We start from the raw sequence: 22,407 nt of genomic DNA, 5'->3' as shown, positions 1-22,407 counted from the left end.
TTTTTATATATTTATCTGTTTATTAATTTATTTTTTTCTTTTTTCAATAAGTGGGATCTCTTCTTTCTGTATTTCACTTTACTTCCTCTTACTTCTTCCTAAAGAATACCGTAGTCTTTGGAAACTTGAATTTCAAGTCAATGGCCCCTGTGGGCTTGTTCCATATGAATAGGTTTCATCTACTGAATAATAGTAATAAATAATAATAATAATAAATATCTTTCACTGAAATGATTGTGTTACAAAAGGCTTTGAGTCTTTGCTTGTTAATGTACATGGTTTGTAATCCCATATGAACAATTATATTTTTCATGCTAGGTTTTGCCCTTCAAATTGAATTTTTTAAGTCCGATAAAAAATTAGTTTTTTTTGGGGGGGGGACGATTTCCTTATTTAATTTTCTTTCTTCAGTACAATGCAAAAGCAATTGGAATTATTTTGACAATTTATATCTTCTATATTAATCTTGAATTTGTCTAACCAGTCATTTTGTAAATGACATTAAATTATTCCCTTATTTTTATAACAGACAAAAAAATTCCCTGTTGAATATTAGGAAATCAAAAAGCTTTGTACCTCTGGTTTGTGAGTTTCACAGATATTATGCTATTCAGTTTATTGAAATCAGAGAAAATTTACTAGGTAATAAAATTTCAAGTCTAGGGCTAACACTATACAACTGATTGAAAATGTACTCAGTACAGTACAACATAAAGGGTCAAAACAGTTCAGCATTTTGTAACCCTCACGAGAAATCCGAAACAAAGGATGAAGCAATTTCAAGTGAAGGGTTGCCTTACAGTTACTAGCTGGATAATGTGTCACATCTAATTATCTTAAAATTTCATCAGTTTGTCAAGGTAGGATTCAGCCAAAAAGCAAACAGTGTCACATAACATACTCAAGTATTTTGGTAAACAAAAAAATGCCATCCAAACTCACTCGATATCACTTGCTATGAGGAATCAAAGTTAAACCTATGTTAGATAATTTCATTACCAAATAATCAGCCAAAATAGGGGTGGGGGACAGATGCAATATATTTGGTTATAATTATACTGCAGGTTCTGTGAAATTCCAACCTAACCATAAGATTCATATGGCTATTCTACAAGGAGCCCCAACCTCATGCTTCATTAACCTGGGGTAGAAATTCCTTTGAAAAAACAATTCCAATCTTATTTTTTGTTTCATCTTCTCTCCTGTGCTTCCAAATCTTTGTTTTACTATTTTTCACTGGAAAATAATAAAGACAGTGAACAGTAAAGAAGGGAAGAAAAAATTATAGTCACACTGTAAGCTGAGGCAGTGACCAAATGCATGAAAATCAAAATTATGGTGAATAATGCACTACACACTGTTTGAGGCATTATTAGTAATAGCATGGTAAATGTTTCCATATCAGTCTTGAAAAAATCATGTAATAAAGTATTGCACAACATAACCGCATTTTAAAGTGACAGAACAATATAAAATATTATTCTGTCACTGAATTACTGGTGATGTTCATTACAGAGCTAAGCCTGCCAAAAGGAAATGTAGCCTGACCATTCCCAGAAAGGCCTAATTAACCATATTAATAGTTAGCCTGACATGTCACAGGGATACATATTTGATTTTGCAGAGGCTTTCACCTGACATAATTTCCTGAAACTTAACTCAGATCTTCATCACTTTAACCACACTACATAAATAAAAAAAAAAAAAAGCAGTTTGTACTACTAACAAGATGAAAGGCCAAATAAATTACATAAGGTAATTGAAGTTTACTGATCCTTGGAATCCCCATCCTTTAATGTTGATAAGGAAGTTGGAACTCAATTCATAAAATGTATAATTCTGAAATAACAAATACACTAGGATCAGAGTAAGGATAAAACAATATCTCTTCTGAATGCTGTGCAAAGACCAATATATCTACCATTAAAATTATTAGTATTGTCAGACATCCATCCGCATCAACTATTATTAGCACTTTCATGGTCGGACTCACTATCACAGTCATCATCATCCTCATCATCTTCAACATCACCAAATTCATCTTCTGATGATCCGCATATATCTAAGTCATCAAAGTCATCAAAAATATCTTCTTCCATCTTCTTCTTGAGCTCTTCTAATTTTTCACGGGCATTTCTGAAATATTCTTCCAGGGATACTGAAGCCTCTTCGTCCTCCTCTTCCTTCTGGTCTACACTCTCAAGGCCCTCTCCTTCTTTTCCTTCTTCTGAGGACACAGTCATAGTAGGTTTCTTCTTTTTCTTTTTACCACTCAATTTATCCATATACCTGGCAATTGAAAAAATGTAAAAATACACATCACAAATACAAAAGCTTCAAACATTTACTCAGGAGCGTGAGAAAAGTTATGCTCACCTGCACTGTAGTACTCATATAAATACAGTAGTCCAATAAACAAAGCTTTCCCTTGAGATACATCCACTTATATAGTAGTTTTCTGGGCTCAACCTGTGTCACCCAGTGAAATGGTTCCAATAGCACACATTTCTAGGTATAGTGGCTACCACTCACCCCTTGGTGCATACCGACACCTTTGTGGTGATCGATCCAGGGGTAGTAACCCTGGCATTATGGATAGCTTTTTTCTCTGGTATATTTAGCAATATTTATACCTAGAAATGTGTGCTATTGGAACCATTTCACTGGGTGACACAGGTCTTCCCCCAGAAATAGATTTTTCCGTTGTCAAAATCCCTTTATTAAGCAAAACTGTCTCAAATAAGACATTCATCAAGTTACTAGTAATAATGGTTCATTATGTTTTAGAGTAAACATTTAGGTCTCTCTCTCTCTCTCTCATAATCTACCCAAAGTCTTACCTAGTACTTCTATGCCTTTTGTGTTCTTTACATACGATAAGGATATAATTTCAGTGTAAATATACTGTAACTTTTGACATAAAGAATAAACAGTACTCTCTCTCTCTCTCTCTTTTCTTCCACTATGTTAAACTAAGAAATAATTGTCACACATCAAATTCTGTAGTGCAGTGGTGTGCAATATAAGCACAAGGAGGAAAACCCTAAACTCTCTCTTTCATACTACAGTTCTACACTGTACTGTTACATCTTTTGGACTTTGTATGTGCCTTAAGAAATCATTCTCACCAAATATACTCTAATTGCTAAAAAAATATATATCAAAGTCTGAACTCTCAGTAGACTTTTATTTTTCCATCATCCAAGTGTTCCAGGATGAGAGGAAATGACATTCTTCATAACCTCATCAAGCTTTATCATGTCATATGCAGCACAGTATATTATGAAACTTTTTACATAAAGAAATTTCAGCATCTCAATGCTGATCTTGCCATTCCATGTACTAAGAGCCTTGTCCCTGGATTTGGAGATAGGTAGTGAACAAATATTAACCTAGAGAATTAAATGGAGCATCTCAACAGGTACTGACACCAGATACAGCAATACTTCTACACTAAAACATCCAGGTGAGCTAATACAAATAAAGAGGTGATTCACTGCCTTGAGGAGACTTTCAAAGAATAAAATTACTTAAGCATGCTATGAAAATGCAGTATTTGACGTGCTGGACAAAAGACTGAGAAAAGTTGTTAAAACTAACAACTATCAGTTAGATTCTTGCCTCAAAAATGAATAACAGAAGCAACCTTTACAGGAATCATCTACATGAAAATATGTGAAGTGGAAGAGATTATACTGTGACACATTTGGAGATCTTGACAAAGATGAGATCACAAGAGAATAGAAACCAGAAACCCCCAGGTTTGGTCACTAGAGTCAGTGTTAGCAACAATTGGTCTTGACACCTTGACATTTTGAAGAATTGTTTGATCTAGGAAGCCAGTTGGGTTAGTACTTCAATCTCGATGCACCAAAGCTGTTACTACAGTAAACCCCCTGTACTCGTGGTCTCATGATTCACGGACTCACCTATTCGTGGATTTCTCTATGGAACATATACTGTGTATGCATTATTCACTGAAAGTCTGCATTCACATTATTTTTCACTGAGAAATATTCACTAATTACTGTATTTTCATCTCATTTTCATGACTAAATGCACTTTTTGTGATAAAGCTATTAAAATACTCAGGTAGTGCTCGAGTTACAATATTTCACCTTACGATAATTCGATTTTGCAATGGGGTAAGTAATTAATACCGATACGACAATATTTATCAAATATTTTTAAATTTCGCGAGGGAGCAGGCAGCAGCGTACAGGCAGCAAGAGAGACCAAATTACAATAGACCAGCTTCTTTTCCTCCAACTCTTTATCCCATCTTCTAGTTAAAAAAGTAAAAGAGAATGATAAAAGTATTGTTAGTAACGTTATACTCTTGCGTAAACGTGTACAGCCAGAAACAACCGACCAAGAAACTGTTGTTTTGTTTATCACCGAATCAGATAACAACAGCCCTTTTGCTTGTATTTCAACCATTGTATGGTAATACACAATTACCGTAGGTTATAGTACAAATGACGTTAATTAGAATAGGACTGATATATTTTCTACATTATACCCTTATTCGGTATGGATAAAAGATCGGCAAGGAAATATACTGCTAAATTTAAGCTGCAAGTTGTGGCTGAAGCTGAGAAAACAATGTTCAAGCTGCTAATGACTATAAATTATCGTGCATCGGCAACATGGATGAAACTCGACCGTAATTAAAATTGGAGAGAAAGTATTTTAATCAAAACAACTGGGCATGAAAGGACACATCACTGCTATTTGTACACTGATAAACGATAAATACGTAAAGCTCATATTATGATGAAATCAAGTGAAAATAGCGAACAGAATCTTGATTTTTTTTTTTACAAAAAACAAACACCCCCAATCGGCCAGTGTCATCTCATAATGAAAAAAATAGCTAAATTAATTTCACAATGCGACATATGTAAGTTATATTTCGACTTAAAAACACTTTGTACAGTATAATGAAAAATAACCTTGCCCCATATTAATAATCTAGAGATTCATTTATATTTCGACTTAAAAACACTTTGTACAGTATAATGAAAAATAACCTTGCCCCATATTAATAATCTAGAGATTCATTTACGCTAACTAGAAGGAAGAAAAGTGCTCTGAACTGAGTTAAACACAGCAAAATAAACATCGCGTAAACGATTTCCAAACCAAACATTGATCACTATGATTGCAATTTATAATACAAAAGCAGTGTAAGAATATATACAATATTATTGGATGTAGTGAATTAATGCATAACATTTTACAAGATCCATGGAAAAGATGCATATTGGTTGTGTTGATGTTTGTATTATACGATAAGTGAATATAGAGTACAGTATACTGTAGGCTACGCTAACGTATATTAATACAGTATACCATAGTGTAGGCTAAGCTAATTCTTATTTTTTATTCAATTTCTCTTTGTATTGAATTACAGTACCATAAGTCACTCTGCATGAACCTCCAGAATTAGATGACATTAATAATTACTATACCATGTACGTATAGAGTATACTTTATAGTGTAGGCTAGGCTACCATATATGTATACATGGTACTGAATACCCTACTGTAGGCTAGGCTATATTCGAGATACGTTTTTCCAACAAACGATGGTTTTTTTTGGAATCTAACCCCATTGTAAATAGGATAATACCTGTATAAACATTTTTAGTTTTTTTTTTTATGTTTGAACTATCAAAATAGGCAGTTCTAAGTGTTTTTAGAAGGGTTCTAAGTATTTGCGGGTTCTAGCTATTTGCCGGGGGGGGGGGGTTATGGCACGCATCCGCAAATACGGGGTGTTTCCTGTATTCGGCTCTGTGTTTACAGACCATAGGCCTATCAGCCATTGACCATACCACATTGAATTTATTGCTTCTTGTTCGGTCAGCGAAGTTTAGCAACGACTGGATCTGGTCAGTACTTGGATAGGTGACCTCCTAGGGACACCAGATGCTGCTGACGTTTGGGAGACATCTTTCGCATCCATGGTTAGAAACTACCTGAGAACACCGGATGCTGTTGATGTCTAGGAAACGTCCTTCGCATCCATAGTTAGAAACATTGAGGCTAGTCAGTACTTGGATAAGTGACCTAAGAACTTCAGATGCTGTTGGCATCTAGGAGACATCTTTCGCATCCATGATTCAAGTCTTGGGTTTACAACACCCGTTGTTCTGCCTGATTCATGGGGAAATCAACAGTTTATGAGCATTCTGTTTCTAAGGACCCTACAGGCTACCAAGTGCCCAAAGGCCTTTTGCATTAACAGTTAGGACTTCACCTCCAAACTAAGTGCTGACAACTTGATTTTGGTTCTCCCTCAGCCAAGAAGTGGTGTCTGAGAGCTCCATTCTTTTGACTTTACGTTACACCCCCTGTGATGAGTGGAAGATACGGGAGATGTAAGCAGTAGCTGCTGCTGCAATTACCAGTTGATCCACAACACGAAGAGGGAGAGCATGTTTTGTGGATCTTACGACAGTTTCAGGAGTCTCAGGGTCCGAACAGGCACTCCTTTGATAGCAATGGCACCAAGGTAGTGCCATGGTTGCATTATCCTCCTCCAGAGATTTTTTATTCTTCGAAACACTGACCACGGCAGCAGTCTCCTACATTTCCTTTCTTGGAACTTAAGCACAGTTCTTTTTAGACTTTCAAGTCTCAATATCCAAAGATAGACACTCCTCAGGGTGATAGCAACGACACCACATTAGTGCCATGGTCGCTAAAGGGCATAGTGTCCTTTCATCTACTTTATTGCAGTGCAGGTACATGAGTAGACAGTAGAAGATTCAGTACAGTGGCCAACCAGACACACATCCCAAGCACGATGGATGTAATTACAAACGGTTCAGTTGATAGAGTCAGGAGATAAGGACAGTTGATCTTGGCACCTAGACTTCCAGAAATTTACTCAACCTCAGAGGAAGTCTGATCATAGTCCTTCTTTTCTTGAGCTACTAAAGTTGGCTCTGCTTTGCTCTCTCTTCTCGCACCCTTGCACAAGCAAGACATCTTTAGTATCCATTACATCTGAAGGCTTACGCCTTTTGCCGTTCTACGTTTCGAAGATGATCAGTGAGACTGATCATTCCACTTCTATGGTCCTGTGTTTCCAATGACAGTATGACATCTATGCTGCCTCCTTAAAGACTAGACCTTCAGCCCAATAGCAACAACTCGTTCATTAACTTCGAGTTGGCCGAGAAACGGTGTCCAAATTGTCATTTCTCTGACTAGTGAGATGATCAAATGGGCATCCTGCAACTTCCTGGTGGACATCGTACATTTCGGGCCAGATCTTTCAAGGCCAGGGGCATTGGTCTGTATATCATATTCATCTCCACTTACCGTGGGACGTTGCCCATAGGTCCTTGGACACCTTTTCCTTGGGTCCTATGGTGGATGCTCAACAAGTCATGTAGTTCACCCAGCTCTTGAGGGACAGGTTGCATCTCTCCTCAGGTGTGTGGCTGCAAGGGGAAGGTGTGTGTGGGTTCCTTCCTCTTCCAGTGGACAGAGAAACAGTTAATGAGCCATCACGTGCTGGACGGGCATGCATGCAGGTGATCTAGATGACTGAGCATCCCATCTATAATCAAGCTCCATTTGGATTAGTAGATGCAAATATCCTTCCTTCTCTCCAGCAAGGGGAGAGAGGGACTGACTATGAACAGACCAGTTGGTTGTTCTTAGCGCTATACTCTCCGACACTGTGGGTTCATCCAAACTTTTTCGAATCAAGGATATTACATTCCATAATTCGAAATGCCCAGAACTTTGGCAGTTGAACATTTCTCTTGTTCAACAGATCAGAGGTATGGTCTCCTTCCTTTGCATGACCAGGAAGAGAATACCCAGGTGAGCCAAACTACCAGCAGGTTCAGAGATTTACTCAGAATCCTCCCTTCAAAAGTAAGTCTCCCATATGCAAAGACCGAGGGTTTGTATTTGTGTAGGAACAAATTACAAATTTTTAAAGTAATTTGTATTTTTCCTGACATACAAACCAGAGGTCTTTACATAAAGGGCCCACCTCTTACCATCCCTCATTCTCTTACCCGGGCCAAAAGGTAAATTGCATAGAACTGAATGCACACCGACTTGGTGGGCGGTACTTCCGCCCTTACCATCAGTAGCTATTACCATAACCACCTTGCAAAAGTTTAACGGCCAGTTTTCCAGCTCGCTGAAAGTCCCATATGTAAAGACCAAGGGTTTGTATGTTAGAAAAAATACAAATTTCTTTAAAATTCAAATGAGTGGAACTATTTTAATGACAATATTTTCTTCAAACCAATAAATTTAAGGTAAGCATCTTATGACACTAATTAGAATATAAGTTTTTTTATGTACCTCTATAAAGGTACACAGAAGACAGAAAATGAAGAGAAATGAAGATACAATATTTCAGGGTATACTATTTTACATTTCAGAGTTACTAACCTATAATAAGCACGACGTTTTCGTTCTGAAAGTGCCTTTACCTCTGCTTCAAGCTGAGCCATAGTTTGTAATCTCTCCTGCAAAAAATAAAAAAAAAATTCAGAATTCCTAATCATAATTAATATGCACTTGAATAACATAAAAGAACTATTCTTAGTAACCAACAACTATAATTAAACAAACACTGGAGAATTTTCAAAAAATTCTTTGTTCCATAGCATATGCAATATAGTATTTTTTCATAACAGCATTAAGGTCAAAAACAGATGTCCATCCAGCTGAATTTTTGTTTTACAAGACTTAATTTGATTTAATTTATATTATTCCTCTTGCTTGAAATGATACCATAAGTGTTATTCATTAGATTTTATGAATGGGGCAACTTCTCTCCAAGATGGATGTCAAGACTTTCTTTATATTGATAATTTTTCTTTCAATGACTGTTCAAGGGTAAATTTCCTTCAATTTTTGCCATGTTTTGGTGCACTTTAAAGTATTCTGCTGTTTGCTGCCTCCACACTGTATATACTATGGTTTCTTCAACACCTCTCCTTTGATCTTGGTCGTTGCAACGAAAAAGTATCAAATTCTGATATTCCTATAAAATTCTGATTACAGTTGATGGAATCCAGTTAAGTGAGGTGCTGCTGTAAGAAAAGCAAACGACTACATTTGACAGACCAATTTCGAAAAGAAATACAAAAAATGGGTGAGAATACTGGGAAACCTCTATTGTGCTGCTCTGGCTGTTGTGTGTGGTCTATACAGCAGTACTGTAAAATAAGTGATGGGAGACAAAAGGTCAAAGATGATTGTAGGACTCTGGTGTTGGTGAAGAGAGGTGAACTAGGTGCAAATAGGGAAGGCATGTTAGATGAGCAAATGTCAAGAGCAGCACTGCTCAGTGGAACTATTCATTCACTTTATCATATTAAAAAATTTCACTCACCTTTTCTGATGGAGATTTATGAGCAACAATTTCTTCCTTTTTCCCACACTTACAGCAGATCTCCAAATCTTTGGCACAGTCAAGGCACACAATATGATAGGAATCCTGGAACACAGTAACTTATTTGTACTGTACTTTCTAATTTCACATTAAATAGTCAAACACAAGTTGAAAACATTTGCTCAAAATTTCCACTACTGTACTTCATTACTCTAATCTTGGACTACCTTTTTTATTATATCATTAGATATACAGTATATTTTATAATTTTAATAATTATTCCTACCTTCAAAACAGCCTTGTCATTCAAAATGCTGTACTGTACAACCTGTACACTCTTACCATAAAATCCTGTCTATATTTTTTAAGTAATGAAATGGAAAATGCACCAAGAGGCAGTTTATAAATAAAAAGCTGAGAGTTGTATATAAAGTCACTATCTTCCACAGAGAAATTTGCTAATCTGCAGAACTGTGAGAAGATAACTCCAAAAATCATACTCTCTTATTTACATTAGAGCAAAATGCTAGAAGTCCTACAATGTCAAAATTAAAATCTCTTCTTTACCTAAAAATGAACCTGCTTTATATGGGTCATTATTAGTATTAGATATTTCAAGAACTCAAATAAATATACAAATCACATTTAATAATATCAGTATTAGGTTATCAATAAATTTAAAATTATAACCATAACTATATCTTAATCTGTTATTATGAGTAACAGATAAAGTTAGAAATCAACATTAAGTTTCCCAGACCTTGAAGATTTACATTTGAGACTGCAATAAATTATAATACTTTTAATATTATCTTTAATGATCTAGTGGGACTAAATTTTTAGTTTATCATTAATTTTCATAACGAACCCATCAATCACAGAGAGCCCAAACTGTGGTCCACAATGTCCTCAGACATGCCAGTCTATGTCCTATAGATGAAAGGAGCAAAGTTACTGAGTGCAGTTGACAATGCATAAACATCACTGATCCACTATGTACCAACCGTCTACTTTGTCACACTGCATGTCTCAAGACTGTAAACATCTATGTGAAATTGTTCACAGTTTTGCTTCTGAAGTTTGTGATACTTTTATTTTGAACTGAATGGTAAATAAATGATTAATTACAAGTAGTAGTCTTACTGGCATCCTACAAGTATTTTATCTTAGTCTCCTGTTTTACTCTGTTTACTGAATTCTGCTTTGCCTTGGTCTGTGTAGTACATGACCATCTAATCCACAAATTTCTACTCTTTGTTATAATTTTCAATATATTTGTTATATAAGTACTTTTGTTGGCTAATACAGTATAAACTGATAGATCAGAATAACTACAGTATTAAGTTCATAAGGCCAGTAATAAATTTTGGTTTCATACATCAAAAACATTATGGTGAATATATAATCTCAGATACTGAATGTTCTACAGAGCACAGCCTTGTATTTGGAATTCTGAGGTTTCAATAATTTTAGTCCTCCAATTAGCAAATTTATCAATATGAACACTAAACCTGAAGAATAATGCATTATGTTCAATGGTACTATTATTAATATTACTGACTGCATTATTCATATTTTAGTTACAGTATCATAAAAAATTTATATATATTTTGATTTGTAGAATTTGTACGATATGTTATAACATGACTATGACACACATCTCAGAAACTATATTATTACAGGCACACAGAGCTCTATTTCACAATAAATATATAAAGGAAATAATATGCACTTGAAACTTTTAATACAAGCACACACAAGGTGCATCAAAATGACAAAATAGTGCCACCATAACATCCTATTACAAAATATTATACCTTACTGGACTGCATAAGTTGCTACTTTTTAATTGTGCTGTATTATTACATTACCTTAATTTTCTTTAGATGACATTTTGTACAAGTTTTTGGCTGAGAGAGTAGCTTATATTTCTTGTACTTGATTTTCCATGCGATCACATCTTGACATCTTTTGCACACCTGAAAGGATAGCTTTACTATTTATTGACATTAATAACAGATGCTGCTTATTACCAAAAACTTCTAATTGTCCCTAGTAAAAACAAGAACCAAACAAATCACACAAAACAATAATAATTATTATTCCATCACTCCTGGTACCAAGGATTAAATATCTTTAAAAAAAATTCTACTTTACACAATCTTGTAACCCAAGGCATTTTTGTTATCTTTGGAGATTCCAGTGCTAAGCACAGAGACTAGCTTGAATCTGGTGTTACTAATCAGCACAGTAGGTTGGCTATAGAATTTTGTCAGCCTTCTGATAAAGAGGCCCACTCAAATTTCTGGCAATGTGCATGTTGCAGATATTACAGCAACAGCTGCGGGTAAAGTCAGATTTAATGGAACCTCTGGTCATACTGCCACTCTTAGCTCTGTAACTGAAATTACTGTTAACCCCCATCTAACAAAGAAACTGAATGAGACTATCAGCATCTTGACTATTTCCATATAAAGAAAAGTATGTCCATCAAGAAGGACATACCATAACAACACTACAGCAGACTAAGTAAAGTTCTGGTAGGTAAGTGGGTGTGATTTTTTCTCCATATGTTTAACTTAGAATCAACTCAATGACAAATATAAATGTTAACCCTTTACTCCCTATAATCCTACCGTCTATTCTATATCATGAAACCATTCTCTGTATGCTAATAAATACAGTACATAACTGCTGTTCACTGTTGGAGCAGCTTATTAGCCAATATAAAAGTTAAAATATATTCAAAACAGCAATCTCATCATATGACTGGCTTTAAATACTGTACTCAGTTTACTAAATACTGTATAATGTTTTGATACTAAGATAAACTTTTGTCATATGGCACAGAACATACAGAATGAACAAAATCTATACAATAATCATCCAACAAATCACAGAGTACTCATTGAATAATAAAGGAAATAACATCCAAATAGCTCTTGCATCAAATCATCTTACCTCTGCTACCTCCAAGTTATTAATTTGTTTTGTCCTCTTGCTCTTGTCATATTTGTTGTTTTTAAAAACTGTGGCATTCTGATGCTTTTGTCCCCTGGATCTGTTAAGGTTTCCCCTTTGACTACTCATGTTGAGTCTTTTGACTACTTCAGTAGCAGGAAGTTCTGTAGGGATAAACCGAATTTAAAAACCTTCATTAATACAAGATTACTAAATGAATTTAAAATCAGACACATTCCATGCTAACATTCATCGTTATCTTACAGCATCAAAAACAATAACACAAATATTTAGATCAAGAGCTGAAGTAAAATAAAACATTTTATGAAAGCTAAAGTAAAGAGTATATTAATGATGATAATTACCATCACTAAAATTTCTGTCAATTTTTCCTTTACAAGGTTACACATAAAATTAATTTTCTCTACTGTCTCTGGCTTGAAAATATTCTGTCTACTCCTATCTAGTGTAAGTATTCATCTATTCCCCTTTCCAATGATTTCTGGGCCTTCATAATAACCTTTGCCCTGCTGCTAACATAGCTTATATCTAATACTTTATTCATCTAACTGTTATTTATACCTCATCTCTTGTCCAAACAGTCTTAATCTGTGGGATCTTGGTCCATTTTCTATTCATAAGCCACCACATATCTCTACAATTTCTTCATGCATAATATGCTCTCACCAAACTCCATCCATGATGTTTAACATTGTGGTCATAACTCTTCAAAAGCGCCACTATTTTATTTTCCAGTGCTCAAATCTCTTCTGCAATGAGTAATACAGGCCCCATAAATGCATAATAAAGTTTTTCTGTATAATAATTTACCCGTAGTCTGGCAGCCTCCTTGCACTTCACGTAAGCTTTTGCTAATCTTTTCCTTTCTGACTCTCAATAACTGCTTCAAAGAGCAGTATCCCAAAGTTAACACTTTTACCTCATCAAAAGATTGTACTTCCACCACATCATAGGACCCTTCTTCCCCTCTCTTCCCCATTTGCTTTTGTTATACATTCTGGGCATTTAAAATCTTTTACTGCAATTATATTTTGTATTCTTGAGAATCTTGTGAAACATTCTTTTATGCTTGGTATATAGTGCCATGTTCACAACCCCCCACCTCTTCTGCATCTTCCACAAAGCCACTTTCCTACCTCTTTCCTCAGTATCCTTTTTAGTCACCATAAGCCTGGTTTGCTTGCATAAATTTCCATTCCTCTCTTCTCAATTCCACACTCTCTTCTCAGTTCTTCATATGATCCTGCTGTTAACCTGAGTCATTTAAATACAGCTCAAAGGGACCTCCCTTTCTGCATTATCTGATGGAATGCAAAACACGCTAATGGTTTGCATTCTTGAACTGTATCTGATGAGTAAACTTGTTTGAGGGAAAGAATTTGATGACTGCCAACAGCGTCCGTTTCTTTCTCCATCACAAAGAGTCGATGGTAAAAGCCAGGGAACTGGTTCTCCAAAACTTCCAGTGCATTCTTCTCCAGTAATACCCTAACTTTTGCCAAGAAGGCCAGAGCTTTGGCTAGTCCAGGAATGGAGGCCAGAAAACGGATCATTATGCAAGAGGACTCCACAGTCAAATTGATAAATAGTGACATACATAGATAGAAACAAACCTATAATCGGTATAGCAGTATTAACCAGTTATATGCCAGCATGTGATATGCATCTGATTATTACATAAACATATGGAAAAGTGAATGGTAAAAGGAACACCATTGGTAAGTCATTCATTTCAGCTTCTCTGGTCCAGATGTTTCTTGTCTTCATTACTGATGATCAAGTGCAAGATTGTTGATGATAATAATAATCTATTTTCTCTAAAAATGAGATATTCAACAGTGTAGGGTTAAAAAGAGAATAAAACATAACCATAGAACTAAACAATAAACATGGAATTAAATTGTGGAAGATCATATTATTATTATTATTATTATTATTATTATTATTATTATAGTATTCAGGAGATGAACCATACTGTATTTGAAATTCAAGCTTCCAAAGAATATTGGTGTTCCTATAAAGATGGCAGATGATTGCACATTCAAAAAACATGAAATTCACTAGATTTTTTATAAAAATGACATATTTTAAATCAATTTGTATTTTTCATAACCAACAAATCTTCGGTCTTAACGCACGGATAAATTCTCTGGCACCAGCTGGAGTCTGGTTAAAAATAACATAAGGTACTGGTGGCAACAGGCATCAGCCAGTAGGGGAGAAGGAGGAAGCTACGTGACCTGTTTTACACCTGCTATGCATCGTCATGTCAGTTTCATTCTAGCCAAGGAAAAAATGAGGGGTGGCTTGAGGTAGGCCGTATACGTTAAGACCGAAGGTTTGTTAGCTATGAAAAATACAAATGGGTTTAAAATTTTTCATTTGTTAACATACGGAACTCACCTTGGACTTAACATAAGGATGGCTTACTCTTGGAGGGAGGATAAGAAAGTCTTAGAACTGACTGGAGGTTTGGACCATCTGGGCTCACTCCCTGACCATAGGAAGGAGTCAAAAGCCTAATGCTGAAGAGTTGTTTGGCTTCTTAGTATAAAAAAATACTTAACTGCATAAAGATTAACTTTTATCTAGCCCTAAGGAAGAGCTCTGTGTGGAGATATTGCTTATGATTAAATTTTTTGACTGAACAGTATAGAAAAGGGTGTATATGATTCGGTACAGGTGAGATTACTTGAAAAATTTGCCAAAATAATGTGAGAAATTTACTGTCTTGTTTATGTTTTTACTCTGAAAAGCTCTGTAGTACGCCATGTTTAGTATCAGCCCCTCAGGGAGGAGGGTAAAAACATAAACAAAAGACAGTAATTTCTCATGTTATTTTGGTAAATTTTTCATGTTATCACACCTGTACTGCATCATATACACCTTTTTCTATACTGATCAGTCAAAAAATTTAATTCATAAACAATATCTCCATGCAGAACTATGCCTTAGAATTACCAACTTTTCTTTGATCAAAAGTCTCTACTTTATTGTTAAGAGTAAAATGATGGAATTTATAATAAAATGTGTTAAATGACCAAATGCCAAATTTTCTTGTATTCACAACATGTCAACTAATAATACCATCAAAAGTATCATAAATTCTTTGTGTAAGAAAAGATAATTTTTCTCATATATCAAATGAACAAATAAATACTGATGGAAATCATTGTTTTTTCACTGGGTTTGGCCAATGAGAATTTTAAGTTAAAGAAAAGCCTAAGCAATGTCCATATGCTGTATTCGATGGTATAGTTTGGGTAAAGCTGAGGACCACTACTGCGCCCCTCTGGTTCAGTAATTACCAGTTTACGTGCATAATGGGCACTGAGTTTAGTACCAACCCCTGGAGATGAATATAAAAAATGCAAACAAAAGACAGTAAATATCATAAACATAAGACATAAACATGAACAAAAAAATAAAAGGCAGTAAATATTCTGGTCGGCGACAGGCAGGAATCAGGGTGTGGTAGTAGTCTTCAGTTTTACCATAGTTAATATATGGAGCCCTACAGACTGGGAGATATGTTTTTTGCTGAAATAAAACCTCCGTGTGCGTCCTTCAACGGCATCCCCCCCCCGAGTAAGCTATTAGTCAAGACTACTGTAGATGCCACAGCTTTCCGATTAGGTCCTAATCACAGCCTAACTAGCCTAGGATATGGTTCTCCGCAACTGTTGAGAGTGGCATTTTTAAAGGAAAACGCTGGGACTAATTAACCCAGTAATTACGCCAGTACACGAAATAGGCAACTACAATGAATTTACATAAAGTGGAACGCAACCGTCAGAAAAAATATTTACTTCAGGCAATAAATTAAATTAGTTGCCGTAATGATTTTATCGTATAATTATCCCAGGTTTACCTTGAATATTTTATACAATTACCCCTCCTTGTTGATCATAATTTCTACAAATTAAACAACGAATTTTATCTTGTATATATTCGGGTCAATTAGTTGCCAACTGACATGTGTAACTTGTAGTAGTAGTAGTAAAGTTGAAATGCAGCATTGTAATGGCTCCTACTTTCTCATTTACTTGTCTTTGTGTAGTTATTAAATTTGCTTTCCGGCTATCGTCAATTTCTCGAATATTGTTAATAATATACTCCTATTCTTGCTGGCAAGGTTGTTGACAAATTTGTATTTGTGAATTCAGTTTATACTGGACAATACAGCAGGAAGTGCCCCAATAATCCATTATGATGTCCTTAATGTTTTTTTAATGGTAACAGTAAAATGACGCACTCATTGTGTGCATGTTTGTATCTTGTTTTACAGTACTTGTAACATTTTCTGCGCTACAGGGACAGTCCTTCTGAAAGACAATGAAGAGTCTTTAGTGACTTTGGTTGTTATTTACGGAGAACTGGCATGGCTTCTAGTCTTCTTTGTAAATAAGGAATTTTCCGATAAATGAAAATAAGCTTTGAAAGGGAAATGATTGCTGGAAGTGCACAGCCTCCAAAGAATATTAGTTATAAATATGCTTGGAAAAGAGAAAAGGTTGAGAAAAACAATTCGTTTGATTTTTGAAAAGGAATTTGTTTAATGCAATGGTAAGAAGAGGAGTAGCTAAATGTATATCTGATCATATTTTAGGTTGAAGTGAAAGTTGTAGAGGAATGGGTGAACGTGTTGCTGAAATGTAAATAAGACAGATGGGCTTAGTATGAATGAAGTAAAATGGATAAGTAAGGAGAAAAATGATGATTAAAAGGTAAGAGATGAAGACGTTGAGGTGCGAGAAATATATGAGTATGTAAAATTCGAGGGCAGGATCATACTCATCATTAATATGCAGGTTTTTAATGCAATTATTGAGTATGGCTCCATTAAGAAGATGCGTATTAATTGATTTCTCAATTTAGTACGTGTCTTTATCATTCAGTTTTTCCTTTTTGGCAATTTAATCTGCTTTGTCTGGGATGGCAGTACTATAATTAAGTTTTGCGGTTTCAAAGGGAAACTCGTTCAGTAGCAAGAAAATTTGCTTGGCATAGGAAAAATTGTTAGCACTGATGTATTTAAGACAATTTGGATTTTCAAGCTGGGTGAGTTACATAGAGATCTCTTGTGTTTTAGTAACACCGATAGGCTGAACTGCGTCTTTTGATAATCTCCAAAATTATTTTATATACAGTAACTTGGTGTTCCGGATAGGATAGGCAAGCCTTGGTGACCAAAGAGGGTACAAAGTTGAATGTGAATTATGGATATGACTGGGCTATCTTGCAATCTAATTATCTTGTAGCTTCTGCTCCTAAAAGCAGCCATATAGACATCATTCCGGACAAGGTCAGTTTCAATATGAAAAAATGTAAGTTTGTGGCAATGTCTCCGTTCTGTTGCTAATTATGTTTAGGTGACTGATGTCTCAAATTTTTATTTGATTTGATTTTAAGAAATTTATGCTGGTAAGGCAGGCCTGGGGGCCCTTTCGACCATTTAGCGCTTAAAACAGTGAAAAGAGTTGTTGAACAGCAAGATAAAGAAATCCAGAATACGAAGGAGCTGAAATTCAAGGATCTAAAGACAGAACTGGAAGAAAATTCCACAGCTGCACTAAGCAATAATTAGAGAGATTTGACAGAAAAGTTAAAGAAAGGAAGCGGGAATGAAGTTAAAGTAAAAGGCTAAAAAGAGGGCACAGTGAGGGGCTAAAGGGACGCTGCAAACACCCTTTAGCAATGCCTACAGTGTACACGTGAAGCGTACTGATGACAGTACCTCGCTACGGGGTACGTTTCTCAAAAGATAGGTTTCAAAGTCACACAACAATAATTTCTAAAGGAGTTATGCTTGCCAGGTGTATTTCCAAAGATGAAGGGTTACTTGTCAGTTCTTGTGCTACTTTTCCTGCCATGATGTACTTGAATTGAAATTTTGTTTTCTGGTTTCTATTCTTATAGTTTTTAGAGTATTTCATTAAATTTTGTACTACAGGTAAATTTTAAGTACTTAACTCTTCTGTAGCTATTGCACAGCACTACGTGTTTTAGTTAAGACTTTCAATAAATTACAAAACGGAGAGATAACAGAAATGAAAACAAAATGATGGCACCAATACCCTATGCAAGACAAAGTAAGACATTTAAATCTGCCACATTAATTTGAGAGGAGTAGTGATGATTAGTTTGAAACTGACAAGTAAGACAGCAGAGAACTGAGTATTAACATGAGACTAGGCACTTTCTGATAGTCAGTTAAGCAGGTAAATTCCTCTAACTGTGCACCATCAGAAGAATAAAAAGTGTGTGTTAGCATACCCAATGTAAGAGACCTTGCACTCAGCACTGGACGCATGATAGAAATGCACAGTGCAGGGTTTGAGAGTGCGGTTATTGTCGTCAACTGGTGAATGATAACTAAGTGTAGCCGTTTGCATGACCTTTCAGGCATGCAGATGGTAAGTGAAAGAAGGGGATGCCGAATGCCGCAACCACAAAAATATATATAATAATAATAAAGCCAATTAATGCATTCCGAGGTAGGTTTGTAGCAGACTGGTACATCCTGAGTCAGTTATGTCCAAATTATACTGTTTATTATCATTACAGCAGTCTTCAGTAAGCAGTCTAACTACAGTCATGTGACTGCAGAATATGTATGTGTGTGTGTATATATATATATATATATATATATATATATATATATATATATATATATATATATATATATGTATGTATATGTATGTATATGTATGTATGTATGTATGTATGTATGTATGTATGTATGTATGTATATTCCCTGAGAGGGGTATCTCTAGAAGAAAAATGAGGTAATTATCATTGCCAAAGCTGTTCTCTTACTGCTGAATCGTGGATGAACCACATGTGCCCTTCTCAACATTTGCTGCTTCATACACCTAAGCAGAATTCTCACCTACCTGTTGAACATCACTATACACATTCCACGACTCACCATGTTATATTCTTCACCAGCCTATCGCCCTCAAGTTTTTCAGACGACCAAACCTTATCAAAATACCCTGATCCATGGAATTACCTGTGATGGCCCTTTGACCATTTCTTTGTATCCACATTTCTCAGAGTTTCTGTTCTTATTGCTCCAGGTATGCTACGCATACAGTTCGCTTTAACATCTTTGACATTTTTCTCTCATTTGCATTTAACATTCGGGGTTCACTTTCTCAAAGGAGAGTTGCCTTAACAATCCCTTATGCATTTCAACATTGTCTTCATTAGACTCTCCTCTCCACCTACAATATGACTTTTCTCTCCTTTTGTTGTCATTGATATATTGACTCCTTTATGTCACAGCAGATCAACCGCTTCTATTCTTTTGTTATCCATATTATCATTCGTTACTCTGTCGTTCGAGTTAACATTTGCGCTCATGAGATTCACTTGCAGCGTTCTCGTCTTGCAGATAATTCAAAGTAGTTGTGCAGTTTCTCTTCATTATCCACACTGCATACACGGTCCGTCTTTTGATCACATAACTTGACACCTGCATCTTGCATTTCTGTGGCTCAGAACATCACTCCGTACACATAGATATTAAACATAATGCACCAATGTGTTGGACAAATTTTACACCAACGTAGCCATTCCCTATTGACGAATTCAAATATGCACTTTGATATCTTCATGAACGTTTTTAATTGCTCTCAGCAATCTGTCCTCCGCGCCATATGTCTCAGGGCCCTTCCAGGGCATCTCTATCAATTTTATTATAAGTTTTTCTAGGTTACTGCATACATTTTTCCATTTGCATTTAAGCTTCCCACGCATCTTTTTCATATTAAAGAGCTTAGTAGAATTTGGGTTCCCAGACTGAGAAGACGGCGGAGGCATGCGTAAATAACATCAGAAATGAAGTTAAATGTTGGGAAAAAGTTGTTTCAGTTACACAGTGCTTGTAAATGTCCCTGTGAGAGAGAAAACGGTGATGTTTTATATTTGTGTAAGCAGAGTTTCTAGAAGAGCATTGGCTGAAAGGGAATAGTAAGAGGATAGTTAAGGGGTTATTGGTTGTTGAAATGAGATTTACCAATAGAAAAAGTGCTGCGTGCCTAAAGATAATAGGCCTATGCCAGAGTGTTAAATTTAAGAGCTGCTGAATCAGTGGACTGAAGTAATTTTTAATGCTTTACGAGTGGATTCGGTTAATGTAAAGTTCAGAAAATCCTTTGAAAGTGAAACAAGGAAGGTAGCAGACTTAATGGGTTTACAAGTCTGAGTCCAAAGCATGGTGGTAACAGTATGATTGAGTTTCTGACTAGAGATAGATAGCTGCCTGGCGAGGAACAGGTTCAAAAGGTGTAATTACCAGGAATGAGAGAAATGTAGAGCTACATAGAAGAAATGAATCAGAGTACTTCGAGATGGTTTGTTCATGTGGCAAGAATGGATTTTAAAGATGGATTGAAACAGGCAATGGAAAAGAAGGAAGGACTTTAATATTCAGGAATTGTGAGAAAACATACAAAATACAAAAGCGTTCGCGGAGTGGCTTTTGATGCACTACTTTTGAGCCTTCTTTGTAGGCCTTTTAAATGGCTTAAGTTGTGAAACTTCCACTGCACACGGTTTTCATCCACTATGCAGCGGATAAAGCATGAATGTTGTGGTGACCGTAGGAATTATTATTATTATTTTTTTTTTTGCGCTGGAGTCACCCCATGGCTAAGGAAATGGCTTCGAACGTACACACACACACACACACACACACACACACACACACACACACACACACACACACACACACACACACACACACATATATATATATATATATATATATATATATATATATATATATTATATATATATATATATATATATATTGCTTTAAAGTTAAAAGTTCCAGTTGCTTGGTTTCAGTTCTCCACCACCTCAAGGTGCTGAGGCGAACGTCAGCCAGGTTCGCCACAAGAATGGACTTGTAAGAATGTTTTATTATTGCTTGGTTAAACTGTTTTCTGTTTAAATGATTTTCTTTTTTCTCGTGTAAAATTTTATTATGTACAAAAATTTTATTACTTTATTCAGTGTAATGTGCCTGGAAAATGTGCAATAATCACTTGAAAGCACCCGGCATTTAGTTGTTAATTTTGTCCTCTTAGTGTTGAACCTGTAAAACTGAGTTTTGTGATTCATATATATATATATATATATATATATATATATATATATATATATATATATATATATATATATATATATATATGTATATGTATATATATATACAGTATATATATGTATATACACTGTATCTGTATTCGTCAAAATTTTCTCACGACACAACACTATGTATTAGGGCTGATTTATAATTTGCAAAACTAGTGAACTATATTAAATGGTTGATATTTTCGTATAACCATATTTCTGTAGCTGAAGTATCATAATTTTATTATGCACTCCTAATAACTTCAGAATGAACAACACCAAACATCAGATACATCAGTCATTACGATTTTCAAGTTTCAACTGTTCATTTAGTAACCGAGAGCGTGAATACACTACCCACTGTTAGGATTACTCATCAGTTTTCTTGAATTAGTTTTCCTTGATTGTTTAGATTAACCTCCTTATGTAAATATTGTTAATGTTATTATTTCTGTGGCAACAGCGGCCCTGGAACCTTCTTTGTCGAAAAAACAAAACAAAAACATTACTTTCTCCTTTTGATTGGCTGCAGTTTCTGTCCCTTCAACAAATGAAAACAATAGGTCGCCCTGAAGTTGATCTAAGTGCAGTGTCATGTTGGATATGGTCATTCTGTTAACTTGGTGATAGGGTAAGTTGTAGAAATAAGTTTAATTTATCGTCATGGTATTTAAAATAAGGGGTTAACTTGTGTTAAGTGATTGGTGATTGAGAGATCTTAGGATATAAGCGAGGTGATTTTCCTTTGCTTAAGTAGCTTACGGTAGCTAAAGCTATTTCCCTGACGGATGTTTCATCACCTTTTAGCCGATAAGAATGTTTCTTTTGCGATTAATTCAGCAGCGTCGTGTTATTTTTGGATATGTGATATTTAATCATCCTAAAATCCATTTTTCATATGCCTGG

General features: G+C 35.4%; 2 protein-coding genes across 6 annotated transcripts in view; one reads left to right on the top strand and one right to left on the bottom strand.

Annotated features, from left to right (window-relative positions):
- Positions 1–22,407, top strand: part of LOC136838567 (ubiquitin-protein ligase E3C) — a 416,786-nt gene that overhangs the window by 345,116 nt on the left and 49,263 nt on the right. The window contains exon 1 of one of the 3 annotated variants that reach the window (XM_067103709.1): positions 21,814–22,132. The exons of the other annotated variants lie outside the window; for them this stretch is intronic. The gene's annotated coding sequence lies outside the window, so the exon portion shown is untranslated. Of the gene's footprint in view, positions 1–21,813; positions 22,133–22,407 lie in introns of those variants that run through there. 3 annotated transcript variants of the gene reach the window in all.
- On the bottom strand, positions 602–16,434 carry LOC136838562 (uncharacterized protein C9orf85-like). 3 transcript variants are annotated; one of them, XM_067103705.1, is made up of 6 exons: positions 16,303–16,434; positions 12,340–12,505; positions 11,250–11,357; positions 9,379–9,483; positions 8,430–8,506; positions 602–2,289 (listed from the first exon to the last, which is right to left on the bottom strand). In XM_067103705.1, exons 2-6 carry the CDS (start codon positions 12,466–12,468, stop codon positions 1,959–1,961), a joined length of 750 nt encoding a protein of 249 aa, XP_066959806.1. In that variant the 5' UTR covers positions 12,469–12,505; positions 16,303–16,434; the 3' UTR covers positions 602–1,958. The 3 variants fall into 3 exon arrangements, with proteins under 3 accessions (XP_066959806.1, XP_066959808.1, XP_066959807.1); XM_067103707.1 differs by having other exon boundaries at positions 12,340–12,503; positions 16,232–16,354; XM_067103706.1 differs by lacking the exon at positions 16,303–16,434 and adding an exon at positions 14,764–14,916 and having other exon boundaries at positions 12,340–12,503.

Source organism: Macrobrachium rosenbergii, chromosome 5 (assembly GCF_040412425.1).
Source record: "Macrobrachium rosenbergii isolate ZJJX-2024 chromosome 5, ASM4041242v1, whole genome shotgun sequence".
NCBI classification, from domain to species: domain Eukaryota; kingdom Metazoa; phylum Arthropoda; class Malacostraca; order Decapoda; family Palaemonidae; genus Macrobrachium; species Macrobrachium rosenbergii.
The sequence above is the reverse complement of the archived record's forward strand: the minus strand, read 5'-3'. Positions and strand labels throughout refer to the sequence as shown.